The following is an 18475-nucleotide window of genomic DNA, read 5'->3' on the forward strand; positions in this document are numbered from 1 at the left end:
AGGCCACTGCCAGTGCCACCAGTGTCACCAGTATGACCAGTGTCACCATGGCAACGGCTCCCAGTGTCACCAGTGCCACCAGTGTCACCAGTTCCAGTGTCACCAGTTTGAGCAATGTCACCGCTGCCAGTGTCACCAGTTTGACCAGTTCCAGTGTCACCAGTGTCACCAGTTCCAGTGTCACCAAGGCCACCGGTGTGACCAGTATGGCTGCTCCCAGTGCTCCCAGTTTGACCATATAATGCGTCTCTCCCAATTGACCAGTTCACATGTGGCGTGTCCCAGTGACCAGTTCACAAATGGCGCGTTCCCAGTATGACCAGTACGACCATGACGTCATCTCCCAGTGCTCCCAGTATGACCAGTTCAACAATGGCGGCTCCCAGTATCACCAGTACCAACATGGCGGCGGCTCCCAGTATAACCAGTACGACTGTGACGATTCACTTCATCCAAGGGGTGCTCCCAGTATCCGTATCGACACAGTTCCATACCAACATGGCGGCTCCCAGTGTGACCAGTACATCCATGACGTCATCGCCCAGTGCTCCCAGTACCAACATGGCGGCTCCCAGTACCAACATGGCGGCTCCCAGTACCAACATGGCGGCTCCCAGTGCTCCCAGTACCAACATGGCGGCTCCCAGTATGTCCAGTACCACCATGACGTCATCTCCCAGCGCTCCCAGTGCGACGATGACGTCACCTCCCAGTATCACCAGTACCAACATGGCGGCTCCCAGTGCTCCCAGTACGACGATGATGTCACCTCCCAGCGCTCCCAGTAGCACCGACGCCGTTGCCATGGACACCAGCGCTCCCGCTGACGTCACCGCTGACGTCACCGCTGACGTCACTGCTGCCGTCCCCCCCAAGAGCTCCTCGTCGTCGTCGTCATCGTCCTCCTCTTCCTCCTCCTCCTCCTCCTCCTCCTCGTCCGACTCCGACTCCGACTCAAGCTCCAGCGACTCCGACTCCGCCCCGCCCTCGCCGGCCCCGCCCACCGGGTAAGGACACGCCCCCTCTGCCCATGGACACGCCCACTGGGTTAAGCCCCACCCTCCTGTATAGTTTGAAAAAATTCCATTCCCGTATTAGGCCACGCCCACCAAATTAAGCCCTGCCCCCACATGCAGATAAGGGGGAATCACTTCCCTGAGTAAAGCCACGCCCACTTAATTAAGCCCCACCCCCTTATCTGGATAGGAAGAATTCCTTTTCTAAAGTTAGGCCCCGCCCACTACTTGAGGCCCCACCCCATTCAGATTGAAGGAAATTCGTTTTGAAAATTAGGCCACGCCCACCGGGTAAGGACACACCCACTTTGTTGCAACCCCACCCCTGAGTGAAATTGGAGGAATTCTCTTCCTAATATAGGCCACGCCCATCACTGAAGCCCCGCCCCTTAATGCAAATGATATAAATTCCTTTTTTAGAATTACTCTCCGCCCACCTGGTAAGGACACGCCCACTTTTGTTGCTGGACACGCCCACTGGGTGTAACCCCACCCCCTATTGTATCAATTGGGAGAAATCCTTTCTTAAATTAGGCCACGCCCATCAGCTGAAGCCCCGCCCCTTAATGCAGATTGTGTTCATTTTCTAAAATTAGGCTCCGCCCACTGGGTGAGACCCCACCCCCTCATGAAGCAAAGTGGGTGAAGTCCCTACCCAGTATTAGGCCCCGCCCACCAGATTAAGCCCCGCCCCCACATGCAAATAAGATAAATTATCTTCCCAAATTAAGGCCCCGCCCACTGAGCCAAGCCCCGCCCCATAAAGCAAATTTGGGGAATTCCCTCCCAAAATCAGGCCACGCCCCTCAGCTGAGGCCCCGCCCCCAGGGCAGATTATATGAATTCTCCTTCTAACAGCAAGCTCCGCCCACTGGCTGAGGCCACACCCCTTATGCAGATCATTGGAATTCCTTGCTTAAAATTTGGCCACGCCCACCTTTATTAGGGTGCTGTGTCACCTGGGTGTCACCAACACCTGTCCAGTGTCCCCAAGGGTGTCCCAATGTCCCCAAGGTGTCACCCATGGGTGTCACCAACCTGTGTCCCCTATCCCTAAGGGTGTCCCTGTGTCCCCAAGGGTGTCCCCATTGTCCCCAAGGGTGTCCCTGTGTCCCCAAGGTGTCACCCATCCCTGTCTAATGTTCCCAAGGGTGTCCCTGTGTCCCCAAGGTGTCACCCATGGGTGTCCCTGTGTCCCCAAGGGTGTCCCCAAGGGTGTCTCTGTGTCCCCAAGGGTGTCACCCACCCCTGTCCCAATGTTCCCAAGGGTGTCCCATTGTCCCCAAGGGTGTCCCCATTGTCCCCAAGGGTGTCCCTGTGTCCCCAAGGGTGTCCCCATTGTCCCCAAGGGTGTCACCCATCTCCGCCCTGTGTCCCCAAGGGTGTCCCAGTGTCCCCAGGGTGTCACCCACCCCTGTCCCGTGTCCCCAAGGGTGTCCCCAAGGGTGTCCCTGTGTCCCCAAGGGTGCCACCCAACCATGTCCCATGTCCCCAGGGTGCCCCTAACCCCTGTCCCGTGTCACCAAGGGTGTCCCCAAGGGTGTCCCTGTGTCCCCAAGGGTGTCACCCATCTCCACCCACTGTCCCCAAGGGTGTCCCCATTGTCCCCAGGGTGTCACCTATCCCTGTCCAGTGTCCCCAAGGGTGTCACCAACCCGTGTCCCCAAGGGTGTCCCCAGTGTCCCCAAGGGTGTCCCTGTGTCCCCAAGGGTGTCACCCATCCCTGTCCCATTGTCCCCAAGGGTGTCACCCAGCTCCACCCAGTGTCCCCAAGGGTGTCACCCACCCCTATCCAATGCCCCCAAGGGTCCCACCCATCTCCGCTCAGTGTCCCCAAGGGTGTCCCATTATCCCCAAGGTGCCACCCACCCCTGTCCCATGTCCCCAAGGGTGTCCCATTGTCCCCAAGGTGCCACCCATCTCCGCCCATTGTCCCCAAGGGTGTCCCTGTGTCCCCAAGGTGTCACCCATTTCCACCCAGTGTCCCCAAGGGTGTCACCAAGGGTGTCCCTGTGTCCCCAAGGGTGTCACCCATCTCCACCCAGTGTCCCCAAGGGTGTCACCATTGTCCCCAAGGGTGTCACCCACCCCTGTCCTAATGTCCCCAAGGGTGTCCCTGTGTCCCAAGGGTGTCCTTGTGTCCTCAAGGTGTCACCCATCTCCACCCAGTGTCCCCAAGGGTGTCCTTGTGTCCCCAAGGGTGTCACCAACCCGTGTCACCTATCCATAAGGGTGTTCCCATGTCCCCAAGGGTGTCTCTGTGTCCCCAAGGGTGTCACCCACCCCTGTCCCGTGTCCCCAAGGGTGTCACCAAGGGTGTCCCCGTGTCCCCAAGGGTGTCACCAACCCTTGTCCCCGTGTCCCCAAGGGTGTCCCCATTGTCCCCAAGGTGTCACCCACCCCTGTCCCGTGTCCCCAAGGGTGTCACCAAGGGTGTCCCCAAGGGTGTCACCCAAGGGTGTCCCTATGTCCCCATGGTGTCACCCATCTCCACCCAGTGCCCCCAAGGGTGTCCCCAAGGGTGTCCCTGTGTCCCCAAGGTGTCACCCATCTCCACCCAGTGTCCCCAAGGGTGTCACCCACCCCTGTCCCCGTGTCCCCAAGGGTGTCACCAACCCGTGTCCCCTATCCCTAAGGGTGTCCCCATGTCCCCAGGGTGTCACCAAGGGTGTCCCTGTGTCCCCAAGGGTGTCACCCATCTCCGCCCAGTGTCCCCAAGGGTGTCCCCATTGTCCCCAAGGGTGCCACCCACCCCTGTCCCATGTCCCCAAGGGTGTCCCCATTGTCCCCAAGGGTGTCACCCACCCCTGTCCCTTGTCCCCAAGGGTGTCCCTGTGTCCCCATGGTGTCACCCATCTCCACCCAGTGCCCCCAAGGGTGTCCCCAAGGGTGTCCCTGTGTCCCCAAGGGTGTCCTTGTGTCCCCAAGGGTGTCACCCATGGTGTCCCAGTGTCCCCAAGGGTGTCACCCACCCCTGTCCCATGTCCCCAAGGGTGTCCCCAAGGGTGTCCCTGTGTCCCCAAGGTGTCACCCACCTCTGTCCCCTGTCCCCAAGGGTGTCCCTGTGTCCCCAAGGTGTCACCCACCCCTGTCCCATGTCCCCAAGGGTGTTCCTGTGTCCCCAAGGGTGTCCCTGTGTCCCCAAGGTGTCACCCAACCCCTGTCCATTGTCCCCAAGGTGTCACCCATCTCCACCCACTGTTCCCAAGGTGCCACCCACCCCTGTCCCATTGTCCCCAAGGTGCCACCCACCCCTATCACCCCCTGATGTCCCTCTGTGTCCCCAAGGTGCCACCCACCCCTGTCCCATTGTCCCTAAGGTGCCACCCACCTGCCCCCCATGTCCCCAAGGTGTCCCCAGGGTGCCACCCACCCCTGTCCCATTGTCCCCAAGGTGTCACCCATCTCCACCCAGTGTCCCCAAGGGTGTCCCCAAGGTGTCCCCAAGGTGCCACCCACCCCTGTCCCAGTGTCCCCAGGGTGTCACCAACACCTGTCCCATGTCCCCAAGGGTGTCCCCGTGTCCCCAAGGGTGCCCCTGTGTGCCCAAGGGTGTCACCAACACCTGTCCAGTGTCCCCAAGGGTGTCCCCAAGGGTGTCCCTGTGTCCCCAAGGTGTCGCCCATCTCTGCCCATTGTCCCCAAGGGTGTCCCTGTGTCCCCAAGGGTGCCACCCACCCCTGTCAAATGTCACCAAGGGTGTCCCATTGTCCCCAAGGGTGTCACCAACACCTGTCCCATGTCCCCAAGGCTGTCACCAAGGGTGTCCCTGTGTCCCCAAGGGTGTCACCCACCTCCACCCTGTGTCCCCAAGGGTGCCACCCACCTGTCCCCCATGTCTCCAAGGTGTCCCCAAGGTGCCACCAACCCCTGTCCCATTGTCCCCAAGGTATCACCCACCCCTGTCCCATGTCCCCAAGGGTGTCCCCAAGGTGCCACCCACCCCTGTCCCCCCCTGATGTCCCCCCGTGTCCCCGCAGGTCCCCCGGCGCCGTCTCCGTCCCCTCCATGGCCGCCATCACCGCCCCCGGTGCCCCGGAGCCGCCCCCCGGTGACGTCACCGCTGCCACGCCCGAAGGCTCCGCCCCCTCCGAGGCCACGCCCACCGCGGCGGCGGCCGCCATCTTGGCGCCCGTGAAGCGCAAGCGGCGCCGCTCTTCCTCCTCGTCCTCGTCCTCCTCCTCCTCCTCGTCCTCCTCTTCCTCCTCCTCCTCCTCATCCTCCTCCTCCTCCTCCTCGTCCTCCTCCAGCTCTTCCTCCTCCTCCTCCTCCTCCTCTTCCTCTTCGTCCTCGTCTTCCTCCTCCTCCTCCTCCTCCTCATCCGAGGAGGCCCCGCCCACAGCCCCGCCCGAGGCCGCCCCTCCCCCCGCCACCACCGACCCCGCCCCCCCCGCAGGCCCCGCCCCATCCACCACCCCGGCCACGCCCACCACCGCCACCACCCCGGCCACGCCCACCACCACGGCCACGCCCTCGGTGCCTGCGTCCCCAGCGGCCACGCCCACTTCCACGGCGGCCACGCCCACCACCGCGGTGGCCACGCCCACTGCGGCCACGCCCTTGCTGTCGCTTAAACCCGCAGCGATGGGCGGGGCAACGGCGGTGCCCCGCCCACCCGGCTCGCTGCTGTCGCTCACGCCGGGCGGGGGGCGTGGCTTGCGCCCTTCGCCCCGCCCTCCCGGCTCTCTGCTCTCATTGGCCACAGCCGGGAGGGGCGTGGCCGGGCGGGGCGGCGGCCCCTTCCCCCTATTGGCTGCCCGCAGCCCAGGCTCCGCCTCCTTCCAGCGGGCGGCCACGCCCTTCTTGGCCACGCCCACGCGCGGGGGGTGGAGCCCTCGCTCCCCCTCCTCCCCCTTCCTCCGGGGGGGCGTGGCCGGGGGGGCGTGGCCTCGGCTGGGCGGGGGCGGTTCCTGCCTGCACCGTTTCCACGGCAACCTCGGGGGGGCGGGGCTGGGCTGCTCCGCCCGCTTAGGGGGCGGGGCCTGCATGCACCGCTTCCACGGCGGCATGGGTGTGGCCTCGGTGGCGGCGGCCAATCGCGTGAGCCCCTGCGGCCACCGCGGCTGCTGCTACCACGGCAGGGGCGGGGCTTCGCTGGGAGGGGGCGGGGCCACGCCCAGAAGCCCCTCCCCTTTCGCCATGACGCCCAGCATGGCCGCCCGCATGGCCCAGTACTCCCAGTATGGCTCCACCTCCTCCCAGTATGGCTCCGCCTCCTCCCAGTATGGCTCCGCCTCCTCCCAGTACGCCTCTACCTCCTCCCAGTATAGCTCCACCTCCTCCCAGTATAGCCCCGCCTCCTCCCAGTACAGCCCCGCCTCCTCCTCCACCTCCCAGCTAAGCTCCGCCTCCTCCCAGTACTCCCAGTACTCCCAGTACGCCCAGCTGGCCTCCCAGTATTCCCAGTATTCCCAGTACGGAACCGCCGAGGGCTCCCAGTACGGCGCCGGCGACGCCTCCCAGTACGCCCAGTACGCCGCCAGCGCCGCCCAGTACGCGGCAGCAGCCAATAGCGGCGCAGGGGGCGGGGCCAGCGAGGCCTCCCAGTATGGAGGCGCAACTGGGAGCCAATATGGCGCTGGAGGGGGCGGGGCTCAAAGCGCGGCGGGAGGCGGGGCTTCAGCGGGAGGGGGCGGGGCCTCAGCGGGAGGGGGCGGGGCTACGTGGGCGGGGGAGGGAGGGGCGCAGGAAGGGTGGGGGGGGGCGAGCGGGGGAGGGGTGAGTTGGGGGAATTGGGTGTCGCCTGCTCAGTGATAAAACAACCGAAATTTGGGGTTTTTTCATGGAGGTTTTGGCACAAAATTTGGAATTTTGGGGTGGTTTTGGGGGTTTGGGGGTTGAGGATGGAAGTTTGGAGGTGTGGGAGGAAAAAAATTGGGGGTTTCTGGGTGGAAATTTGGGGTTTTTAGCCCCAAATCAAAGCGAGAGAAGCCCCCGCGAGGGGCGTGGCTAAAGGGTGAAGCCCCGCCCCCTCCCGATCCCGGAGGCGGAGTCAGCGTCGGCGCTTCCCAGGCTGGGCCCCGCCCCCCCTCCCCTGCAGGCGATTGGCGGAGGTGAGAGCCGGGGGCGGGGCCTTGGGGGAAAGGGGCGGGGCTAAAGGGGTGCAATGGGGATTGGGGGGGGAAATTCCCGATTTTGGGGTAAAAAATTTTCGATTTTGGGTTAAAAAATTCCCAATTTTTGCGGTAAAAAATTTTAATTTTGGGTTTAAAAATTCCCAATTTTTGGGGTGGGTTTGGAGGTGGAAATTCCCAATTTTGGGGCCCAGTTTTGGTGTAAAATTTCCCAATTTTGGGTGGTTTGGGAAAAATTCCATTTTAGGGTGGATTTAAAGGTAGAAATTCCCATTTTGGGTGATTTTGGGGCGAATTTTGGTAAAAAATTCCCATTTTGGTGGATTTTGAGGTGGAAATTTCTGGGTTTTTGGGTAAAAAATTCCCATTTTTGGGGTGGATTTAAAGGTAGAAATTCCCATTTTTGGGGTGGATTTTGGGGTAAATATTTCCAATTTTGGGTTGCATGTTATGGTGGAAATTCTTGGTTTTTGGGGTGAAAAATTCCCATTTTTGGGGTGGATTTTAAGGTAAAAATTCCCAATTTTAGGGTGGATTTTAAGGTAAAAATTCCCAATTTTAGGGTGGATTTTAAGGCAAAAAATTGGCATTTTTGGGTGGATTTTAAGGTAAAAATTCCCATTTTTCGGGTGGATTTTAAGGCAAAAAATTCAAATTTTTGTGGGGATTTTAAGGTGGAAATTTCCAGTTTTAGAGTGGATTTTTGGGGTAAATATTCTGAATATTGGGGTGGATTTTGGGGTTTAAAATTCCCAATTTTGGGGTAAAAATTCCCAATTTTGGGGTGGATTTTTTAAGTGGAAATTCTCAATTTTTGGGGCAAATATTCCCATTTCTTGGATGGATTTTGGGTAAAAATTCCAATTTTTGGGGTGAATTTTAAGGTAAAATTTCCTGGATTTGAGGGTGGATTTTGGGGTGAAAATTCCCAGTTTTGCAGTAAAAATTCCCATTTTTGGGGTGGATTTTAAGGTAAAAATTCCCATTTCATGGTAAAATTTTAGGGGAAAATTCCCAAAATTTTGGGGTGAATCAGGGTTAAAATTCCCATTTTTGGGGTGGAATTTGGGATTAAAATTTCCCATTTTTGGGGTGGATTTTGAGGTGAAAATTTGATTTTTTGGGGTGGATTTTGGGGGTTAAAAATTCCCATTTTGAGGTTAAAAAATCCGAATTTTGGGGTGGATTTTAGGGTTAAAATTCCCATTTTGTGGGTGAATTTGGGGTAAATTTCCAATTTTTGGGTGAATTTTGGGGTTAAAATTTCCATTTTGGGGTGATTTGGGTTAAAATTTTCCCAATTTTGATGTGAATTTGTGGTTAAAATTTCACATTTTTAGGGTGGATTTTGGGGCAAAATTTCCCATTTTTATGTGAATTTTGGGGTTAAAATTTCCCATTTTTGGTGTGAATTCAGGGTTAAAATTTCCCATTTTTTAGGGTTAAATTTCCCATTTTTTGGGGTGGATTTTGGGTTGAAAATTCCCAGTTTTGGGGTGGATTTTTCATTTAAAATTCCGATTTTTGGGATTTACTTTGGGGTTAAAATCTGGAGTTTTTGGGGTGGATTTTGGGTTAAAAACTCCCAATATTGGGGTGGAATTTGGGGTTAAAATTTCCCATTTTTGGGGTGAATTTAGGGTTGAAATTTCCTAATTTTAGTGTGAATTTTGGGGTTAAAATTTCCCATTTTTGGGGTTAAAATTTCCCATTTTTGGGGTGAATTTTGGGGTTAAAATTTCCCATTTTTGGTGTGGATTTAGGGTTCAAATTTCCCTTTTTTGGGTGAATTCAGGGTTAAAATTTCCCACTTTTGGGGTGAATTTTGGGGCAAAATTTCTCATTTTCGAGGTGAAATTTCCCATTTTTGGGGTGGATTTTGGGGCAAAATTTCCCATTTTGGGTGACATTTAAAATTCCCATTTTTGGGATTTACAATTGGGTAAAATCGAGTTTTTGGGGTATTTTGGGTAAAAATTTCCAACTATTGGGGTATTTGGGTTAAAATTTCCCATTTTTGGTGTGAAATTAGTGTTGAAATTTCCTAATTTTGTGTGGGTGTAAAATTTCCATTTTGGTGAATTTGGTGCGAATTTTGGGGCAAATTTCCCATTTTTAGGTTAAATTCCATTTTTGGGGTTCAAATCTCCCATTTTTGGTGTGGTTTGGGTAAATTTCCATTTGTTGTTGGGGAAATTTCCATTTATTGGGGTTGCCATTTTGGGGCAAAATTTCCCATTTTTGGGGTGAATTTTGGGGCAAAATTTCCCATTTTTGGGGTTAAAATTTCCCATTTTTGGTGTGAATTTTGGGGCAAAATTTCCCATTTTTGGGGTTAAAATTTCCCATTTTTGGGGTGAAATTTGGGGCAAAATTTCTCCATTTTTGAGTGTGAATTTGGGTAAATTTCCCATTTTGTTGTGGTTAAAATTTCCATTTTTGAGTTGTGTGAATTTGGGCAAAATTTCCCATTTTTGGGGTTGAAATTTCCCATTTTTGGGGTTAACTTTGGGGCGAAATTTCCCATTTTTGGGTTTAATTATTTGGGTGAACGGTAATTTCCCATTTTTGGTGTGAATTTTGGGGTAAAATTTCCCATTTTTGGGGTTAAAATTTCCCATTTTTGGGGTGAAATTTCCCATTTTTGGGGTGAATTTTGGGGTGAATTTTGCCCTTTTTGGGCCCTGTGCCCATTGCAGGTGGCACCGGGGTGACCGCGGTGGCCTCGTGCGGGGTGAGCGGAAATTTTGGGGTAAAAATGTGGAATTTGGGGGTAAAAATTCCCATTTTAGGGTTAAAAATCCCCATTTTGGGGGGAAAATTTGGGGTAAAAATTCCCATTTTAAGGGGGTAAATTCCTGTTTAGGGGATGGATTTTTGGGGTGAAAAATTCCCATTTTGGGGTTGAAATTTTGGGTTAAAATTCCCATTTTAGGGCTGAAAAATTGGGGGAAAATTCCCATTTTGGGGTTAAAATTTTGGGGAAAAATGTCCCATTTTTGGGGAAATTTGGGGAAAATTCCCATTATGGGGGTGGAAATTGAGATTAAAAAAATCCCATTTCAGGTGGGAATTTTGGGGTAAAAATTCCCATTTTGGGGTGGAAATTTTGGGTGAAAATTCTCATTTTGGGGTGGAAATTTTGGGGTAAAAAATTCTCATTTTGGGGTGGAAATTTTGGGTGAAAATTCTCATTTTTAGGGTTGGAATTTGGGGGAAAAATTCCTATTTTGGGTGAATTTTGGGGTAAAATTCCCATTTTGGGGTCTGAAAATTGGGAAAAATTCCCATTTTTGAGGGTTAAAAAATTCCCATTTTGAGGGTGAAATTTGGTGTAAAGATTCCAATTTTTGGGGTTAAAATTTGGGGTAAAAATTCCCATTTTAGGGTTAAAAATTCCCAGTTTTGGTGCAGATTATTGGGTGGAATTTGGGGTAAAAATACTCAATTTAAGGGGTGGATTTTGGGGTGAAATTTCGGGTAAAAATTCCCATTTTGGGGTTGGATTTTGGGGTAAAAATTCCCATTTGGGTGGATTTTGGGGTAAAAAATTCCATTTTGAGGGGATTTTGGGTAAAGAATTCCATTTTTGGGTAGATTTTGCGGTAAAAATTCCCATTTTGGACGGTTTGTAAAAATTCCCATTTTGGGGTTGGATTTTGGGGTAAAAATTCCCATTTTGGGGTGGATTTTTGGGGTAAAAATTCCCATTTTGGGGCTGGATTTTGGGGTAAAAATTCCCATTTTGGGGTGGATTTTGGGGTAAAAAATTCCCATTTTGGGGTGGATTTTTGGGGTAAAAATTCCCATTTTGGGGTGGATTTTTGGGGTAAAAAATGCCCAATTTGGGGGTGGATTTTGGGGTTAAAAAACACCAATTTTGGGGTAGAAATGCTGGATTTTGGGGTCGTTTTTAGGATGAAAATGCCGAGTTTGGGGGTTGTTTTTAGGGTGAAAACGCTCAGTTTGCAGGTGGATTTTGGGATGGAAACGCCCGCTCTGAGGGCGGATTTTTAGGGTAAAAATGTCGTTTTTTGGGGAAAAAAATGTCGAATTTTGGGGTAAAAATGTCCGGGTTTGGGGGTGGATTTTGGGTGATTGAATTTTGGTGATTTTGGGGTGAAATCCATTTTAGCTGAATCATTTTGGATTTTGGGGTGAATTTTGCCATTTTTGGGGGTGGAATTTGGGGTGAAATCTCTGAATTTTGGGGGTGGAATTTGGGGTGAAATATCTGAATTTTTGGGGTGGAATTTGAGGGAAAATATCTGAATTTTGGGGTGGAATTTGGGGGAAAGTATCTGAATTTTGGGGGTGGATTTTGGGGTGAAATATCTGAATTTTTGGTGTGGAATTTGGGGTTAAATTTCTGAATTTTTGGGGTGGAATTTGGGGTTAAATTTCTGAATTTTTGGGGTGGAATTTGGGGTGAAATATCTGAATTTTGGGGTGGAATTTGGGGTGAAATTTCTGAATTTTGGTGTGGAATTTGGGGTTAAATTTCTGAATTTTGGGGGTGGATTTTGGGGTGACCTTGCCCAGTTTGGGGGTGGAATTTGGGGTTGAATTCCTGAATTTTGGGGGTGGAATTTGGGGTTAAATCTCTGAATTTTGGTGTGGAATTTGGGGTGAAATCTCTGAATTTTTGGGGTGGATTTTGGGGTGACTTTGCCCAGTTTGGGGTGGAATTTGGGCTGAAATATCTGAATTTTGGGGGTGGATTTTGGGGTGACTTTGCCCAGTTTGGGGGTGGAATTTGGGGTGAAATTTCTGAATTTTGGGGTGGAATTTGGGGTTAAATTTCTGAATTTTGGGGGTGGAATTTGGGGTGAAATCTCTGAATTTTGGTGTGGAATTTGGGGTTAAATTTCTGAATTTTTGGGGTGGAATTTGGGGCAAATCCTCTGACTTCGGGGGTTGGAATTTGGGGGTAAAAATTCTTTATTTTGGGGGTGGAATTTGGGTTGGAATCTCGGACTTTTGGGGTTCTTTTTGTACTAAAAATTTTAAATTTTAGGGGTTTGGTTTTGGGGTCCCAAGGCTCTGCCTGGGGGTGGAATTTGAGGGATTTTGGGGCAAATTTTGGGGATTTTGGGGCAAATTTGGGGAATTTTGGGTAAATTTTGGGGGTAAATTTGGAGGATTTTGGGGCAAATTTTGGGGTAAATTTGGGGAGATTTTGGGGCAAATTTTGGGGGCAGATTTGGGGGATTTTGGGGGCAAATTTGGGGGATTTTGGGGCAAATTTTGGGGATTTTGGGGTAAATTTGGGGTAAATTTGGGGGATTTTGGGGTCTGGGGGCTTTGACCTTTTATCCCCTTTGCAGGATTTGGGGGTGGGGTCACTTCCGGGGTCATTTTGGGGTCACTTCCGGGGTCATGTTGGGGTCACTCCTCAGGTCCCACAGGGGTCACGGCGGGGTCACGGCGGGGTCGCCCCTCCCCCCACCCAGCCAGGCCGGCGCTCCAGGGACCCTCGGGTACGTCAGGGGGCGGGGCCTAAACAGACCCCGCCCACTTCCCAAAAAGGGGCGGGGTCAATTTTAAAGTGGGAGGGGTCAAATATGGAGGGGGGTGGGGTCACAACCCCCCTGACCCCGCCCCCCTTTTTCCCCTCCCGGCCAATGGGAGGAGCTCTCTGGCCCCGCCCCCTCCTCACCCCTCTCTTCTCTTACAGCTCCGCCCCCCCGAAGCTCCGCCCCCCGACTTCAGGCCCCGCCCCCCTCCTTCCTTTTAAACTCCCAACCCCGCCCCTTTTATCTGCAAGCTCCGCCCCCTTTTCCTATCCTGTTACCCCTTGACCACGCCCCCTGCTTTGACCCCGCCCCTTTCCTGGTTAAACCCCGCCTGTTTTCCTCCAGGCCCCGCCCCCTTGCTTTTCAAGCTCCGCCCATTTTATCAAGCCCCGCCCCCCCTTCCCCCTTTTATGTTCTGCTTCCTGTTTTACATTAAAACGACCCAAAATGGAGTGGGCGTGGTCTCTGATTGGGGGCGGGGCTTGGGGAGGGGGCGGGGCTTGGGTTGGTCCATTTTTGGGTGTGGGGGGGGATGAGAAGACCCAAAAAAGCCGAAAATTCCTCCAGAAAACCCCAAAATTTCCCCCCAAATCCCAAAATTTCCCCCCAAATCCCAAAATTTCCCCTCAAAACCCCAAATATTTTCTTGGGACCCCAAAATTCCTCCCAAAAATTCTCTGTTTCCAAAAATTCCCCTTTATAACCCAAAAAATTCCCTTGAGACCCTCCCAAAACCCTCAAATTCCCCTTTATGACCCCAAAATTTCCCCCAAAATCTCCAAATTTTCCCCCAAAATTCCCCTCAAAATCCCAAATCTCCAAATTCCCCATTAAAAAAAAAAAAAATTAATATGTATTATAATCTATATTAAATATATTTATATTTTATATATAATATAATATAGTATATACTATAATATAATGTAATGTATTATAATATTAATAATAATAAAATATTATAATTATTTTAATTAATTATATATTTATTATATTATTATATATTATAATTATTATTACAATTATTATGAAATTTATTAATTTATTTTTTAATTCCTCCCAAAAACCCCAAATATTTTCTCTTGGATTCCTCAAATTCTCCTTTATAAAAACCCCAAAATTTCCTCCCAGAACCCTCAAAAAAATCTCCAAATTCCCCTCAAAATCCCCCAAAATTCCCCCAAAAATCCCCAAATTTTCCCTTAAAATCCCCCAAAATTCCCCCAAAAAATCTCCAAAATTCCCCAAAAAAACTCAAATTTTCCCCTTAAAATCCCCCAAAATTCCCCCAAAATCTCCAAATTTCCCCCTAAAATCCCCCAAAATTTCCCCCAGAAATCCCCCAAAATTTCCCCTAAAATCTCCAAAATTTCCCCCCAAAATCCCCCAAAAATCCCCAAAATTTTCCCCAAAATTCCCCCAAATTTCCCCCCAAAATTCACTTCACCTCTCAGACATTCCCAGTGAAATTTTTTATTGGAATTCTGGAATTTTCCCTCCTCCCCAAAAGCCCCAAAATCCCCGGATTTTGCCCCAAAATGTTCATTCAGGGCAGGGGGGGCTCGGTGGCGGCCCCGGTGCTCTCCTGGGGCTTCATCACATCCGGCAGCTCCGGGGGGCTCGAGAACGGCTCGATGCGGAGCCCCTCGAAGGATTCCTCTGCAATTCGGGAGGAAAGGGTTAAAATTAATATTGGGAGGGAAAAAACAAAAAAAAATCCCAAAAAAATCCGACCTAGGGACCCCAAAAACCACAAAAATCGGAGCCAGAATGGCCAAAAAACCCCAAAAATCTGACCCAAAATCCCCAAAATTTCAGCCTGGAATCCCCAAAAATCCCCTCGAAGGATTCCTCTGGAATTTGGGGAGGAAAGGGTTAAAATTAAATATTGGGGAGGGAAAAATCAAAAAAAAATCCGACCTAGGATTTTCCCCCCATTTTTTTCCCAAAAATTCCCCATTTCCCCCCCATTTTTTGCCTCATTTTCCCCCCTATTTTGACCCATTAACCCCTCCAAAATCCCCAATTTTCCCCATTTTTTCCCCAAAATCCCCATTTTTCCCAATTTTCCCCAAATTTCCCCCCATTTTTCCCCCATTTTCCCCCCCAAAATCCCCATTTTTTCCTCATTTCCCCCCATTTTTTCTCCCATTTTTCCCCCATTTTTGCCTCATTTTTCCCCAAAAAAATCCAATTTTTCCCCCCATTTTTGCCTCATTTTCCCCCAATTTTTCCCCATTTTCCCTCATTTTTCCCCCCTAAAATCCCTTTTTTTCCCCCCATTTTCCCCCCATTTTTTCCTCAATTTCCCCCTGATTTTTCCCCCATTTTTTCCCCAATTCCCCCCATTTTTTCCCCAATTTTTCCCCAATTTTTTCCCCCAAAATCCCCATTTTTTCCCCATTTTTTCCCCCATTTCCCCCCCCATTTTTCCCCCCTGAAATCCCATTTTTTCCCCCAAAATCCCCATTTTTCTCCCATTTTTCTCCCGTTTTTCTCCCATTTTTTCCCCAAAAAATCCCAATTTTTTCCCCATTTTTCCCCATTTTCCCCCATTTTTCCCCCATTTTTTCCCCATTTCCCCCCCATTTTTCCCCCCCAAAATTCCCATTTTTCCCCATTTTTCCCCACCCCCGTTGCGCAGCGCCAGCCCCACGGTTGCCCCATTTTTCCCCCCAAAATCCCCATTTTTCCACAAAAAAAATTCCCATTTTCCCCCCATTTTTTCCCCCAAAATTCCCATTTTTTTCCCATTTTCCCCCCCATTTTTCCCCCATTTTTGCCTCATTTTTTCCCCCATTTTTCCCCCATTTCCCCCCATTTTTTCCCCCAAAATCCCCATTTTTCCCCCATTTTTCCCCATTTTTCCCCATTTTTCCCCCATTTTCCCCCATTTTTTTCCCCATTTTTCCCCATTTTTCCCACCCCCGTTGCGCAGCGCCAGCCCCACGGTTTCCCCCATTTTTCCCCCCAAAATCCCCATTTTTCTCCCGTTTTTCTCCCATTTTTTCCCCATTTTTTCCCCATTTTTCCCCCATTTTTCCCCATTTTTCCCCATTTTTTCCCCATTTTTTCCCCATTTTTCCTCCTAGAATCCCCATTTTTTCCCCCCATTTTTCCACCATTTCCCCCCATTTTTCCCCCATTTTTCTCCCCATTTTTCCCCCCTAAAATTCCAATTTTTTCCCCATTTTTTCCCCCATTTTCCCCATTTTTTTCCCCCATTTTTCCCCTATTTCCCCCCCATTTTTTCCCCATTTTTTCCCGTTTTTTCCCCATTTTTTCCCACCCCCGTTGCGCAGCGCCAGCCCCACGGTGGCCGGCGCCTGTGGCCGCGCCGTCTGGCTCGTGAAGCCGCAGTCGCCCAAAGTCTTGGAATCCTCCAGCAGCTGGTCGTCCTGGGAGGGGGGAAAAAACAGGGAAATCAGCCCAAAATTGCACCAAAATATCCCTGAAATATGCCCAAAATATCACCAAAATATCACCTGAAATATCCCTGAAATATCCCCAAAATATCCCCAAAATAGCACCAAAATTGTGCCAAAAATATCCCCAAAATAGCACCAAAATATCCCTCAAAATATGCCCAAAATATCCCTGAAATATCTCTGAAATTACCCCAAAATATCCCAGAAATCTCCCTGAAATCACCCAAAAATATCCTTTAAAATATCCTTTAAAATTACCCCAAAATATCCCCTAAAGTATCCTCAAAATATGTCTGAAATTACCCCAAAATATCCCTGAAATTACCCCAAAATATCCCCTGAAATGTCTCTGAAATTACCCCAAAATATCACTTGAAATATGCCCAAAATATCCCTGAAAATATCCCATAAATATTCCTGAAATATCCCCAAAATTACCCCAAAATATCCCCAAAAATATCCCTGAAATATCCCCAAAATATCCCCAAAATATCCCCGAAATATCCTCAAAATATCCCTGAAATTACCCCAAAATATCCCCAGAAATATTCCTGAAATATCCCCAAAATTACCCCAAATTATCACTTGAAATATGCCCAAAATATCCCTGAAATATCCTCAAAATATCCCCAAAATTACCCCAAAATATCCCCTGAAATTACCCCAAAATATCCTCAAAATATCACCAAAATATCCCCAAAATTACCCCTGAAATATCCTCAAAATATCCCTGAAATTACCCCAAAATATCACCTGAAATATCCCCTAAAATCTCCTTAAAATCCCCTCAAATCCCCCCTAAAATCTCCAAAATTTCCCCTAAAAACCATCAAACCCCTTAAATCCCCCAAATTCCCAAAATTTCACCTAAAAACCCCAAAAAAACCCTAAAATCCCAAAATTTCCCCAAAAATCCCAAAATTTCCCCTAAAAAACCCCCAAATCCTCCTCAAATCCCCCCTAAAACCTCCCCAATTCTCCCCCAAAAATCACCAAAATTTCCCCTAAAAACCTCCAAAAAACCCCAAAATTTCCCCTAAAATCCCAAAATTTCCCCTAAAATCGCTAAAATTTCCCCAAAAATCCCAAAATTTCCCTAAAAAACCCCAAAATCCCCCTCAAACCTCCCCAATTCTCCCTCACAACCCCACTAAAACCTCCCCAAAAACCTCCCCAAATATCCCCCAAAAATCACCAAAATTTCCCCTAAAAACCCCAAAATTTCCCCTAAAAACCCCAAAATTTTCCCTAAAACCCCAATTTTTCCCAAAAAAACCCCAAAATTTCCCATTTTGAGCCCGCCTTGTAGAGCCGCTGCTCCTCGGGCGGCCGGTGCAGGATTCCCTGCACGATTCTCTTCAGCTCCAACACGGTCGAGGATTCCTTGGCCTCGGTAAAAATCGTGGTTTTGTGCCGCCGGATCATCAGAAACACGTCCTAAATACGAAAAAATCGCGATTTTTAAACATTTTATTCCGTTTTTCAGCGGTTTTATTCCATTTTTTGAGGGTTTTTAATTCCATTTTAGGCCGCGGCTCCTGAGGGAGGGGGCGTGGTTAAGCGTAAGGGGGCGTGGCTTGTTAAAAAAAGAGGCGGTCACCACATAAAATAAGGCGGAGTTTGCCTTTTAAGGGCATAATTATTAATTAAAAGATGTAATTAAAGCAGAAAGGGGCGTGGTTATTAAAATTTAAGCGTTATTTGCATGAAAATAATAAAAGTTTGGGATTATTTAAGGGGCGTGGTTTGCGTGAGGGGAGGTGGGCGTGGCCTCGCTGAGGGGGCGCGCGGAGTGGGCGTGGCCTCGCTGAGGGGGAGCCGCCCGCGCTCGTTTATTGCGGGGGAGGGGGGGAAGCGGATTTGAGGCGAAATTTCGGCATTTCGGGCAAATCCTTCGCGCTTTTCCCGATCCCGCCGAAATCCCAAAGTGACCCAAAAAGCTCCGGAACGGCCCCAAAACCTCCGCGGAGCCGCCTCCTCCTCCCCCTCCCCCCGGGGGCTCCCTCTCACCATGGCGGCCGCTCCGCCGGCTCCGTCTGCGCCGGGTCCGCCGCGATCCCAGCGGCCCCCGCGGCAGCCGCGCACCCGCACAAGGCAGCGCGAAATCTCGCGAGATCCGCCGCCATCTTGAGAAGGTCCTGAGGGGGGACGGTGACGATGGCGCCGCCATTTTGAAAAGGAAAAATGAAAAATGGGATTTTGGGGGGGCTTTTGAGGCAATTTTGGGAGATTTCGAGGTTAAAAAGCTCATCCGAGTGGATTTAGGAGGTGTTAAATACAACTGTGGTGTTGTCGTGAATTTTTGGCTGAAATTTCGGCGAAATTCGAGGAGGGGGGATTTTGGGGTGTCCCCCCCCCCCCCATCACGGGATGAATTTTGAGGGGATTTTTCACCTTTCCCTCTGAAAATCGATTCCCACCCCTCCCCCCCCTCCTGAAAATCG

At 50.5% G+C, this 18475-nt stretch overlaps 2 protein-coding genes across 7 annotated transcripts; one reads left to right on the plus strand and one right to left on the minus strand.

Moving 5' to 3' along the window:
• Nucleotides 1-496: 496 nt before the first annotated feature.
• LOC135460769 (uncharacterized) lies at nt 497-13042 on the plus strand. 6 transcript variants are annotated; one of them, XM_064737678.1, is made up of 6 exons: nt 497-1007; nt 4997-7069; nt 9790-9824; nt 11008-11108; nt 12490-12570; nt 12768-13042. In XM_064737678.1, exons 1-2 carry the CDS (start codon nt 499-501, stop codon nt 6768-6770), a joined length of 2283 nt encoding a protein of 760 aa, XP_064593748.1. In that variant the 5' UTR covers nt 497-498; the 3' UTR covers nt 6771-7069; nt 9790-9824; nt 11008-11108; nt 12490-12570; nt 12768-13042. The 6 variants fall into 6 exon arrangements, with proteins under 6 accessions (XP_064593748.1, XP_064593745.1, XP_064593744.1 ...); XM_064737675.1 differs by having other exon boundaries at nt 11041-11108; nt 12418-12570; XM_064737674.1 differs by having other exon boundaries at nt 11041-11108.
• Nucleotides 13043-14060: 1018 nt separating this feature from the next.
• ELOB (elongin B) lies at nt 14061-18123 on the minus strand. Its single transcript, XM_064737667.1, has 4 exons — nt 18042-18123; nt 17334-17468; nt 15893-16001; nt 14061-14262 (listed from the first exon to the last, which is right to left on the minus strand). The coding sequence occupies exons 1-4, from the start codon at nt 18042-18044 to the stop codon at nt 14150-14152; spliced, it is 360 nt and encodes a 119-aa protein (XP_064593737.1). The 5' UTR covers nt 18045-18123; the 3' UTR covers nt 14061-14149.
• Nucleotides 18124-18475: the final 352 nt, after the last annotated feature.

Source organism: Zonotrichia leucophrys, unplaced genomic scaffold, assembly GCF_028769735.1.
Source record: "Zonotrichia leucophrys gambelii isolate GWCS_2022_RI unplaced genomic scaffold, RI_Zleu_2.0 Scaffold_97_166073, whole genome shotgun sequence".
NCBI lineage: Eukaryota > Metazoa > Chordata > Aves > Passeriformes > Passerellidae > Zonotrichia > Zonotrichia leucophrys.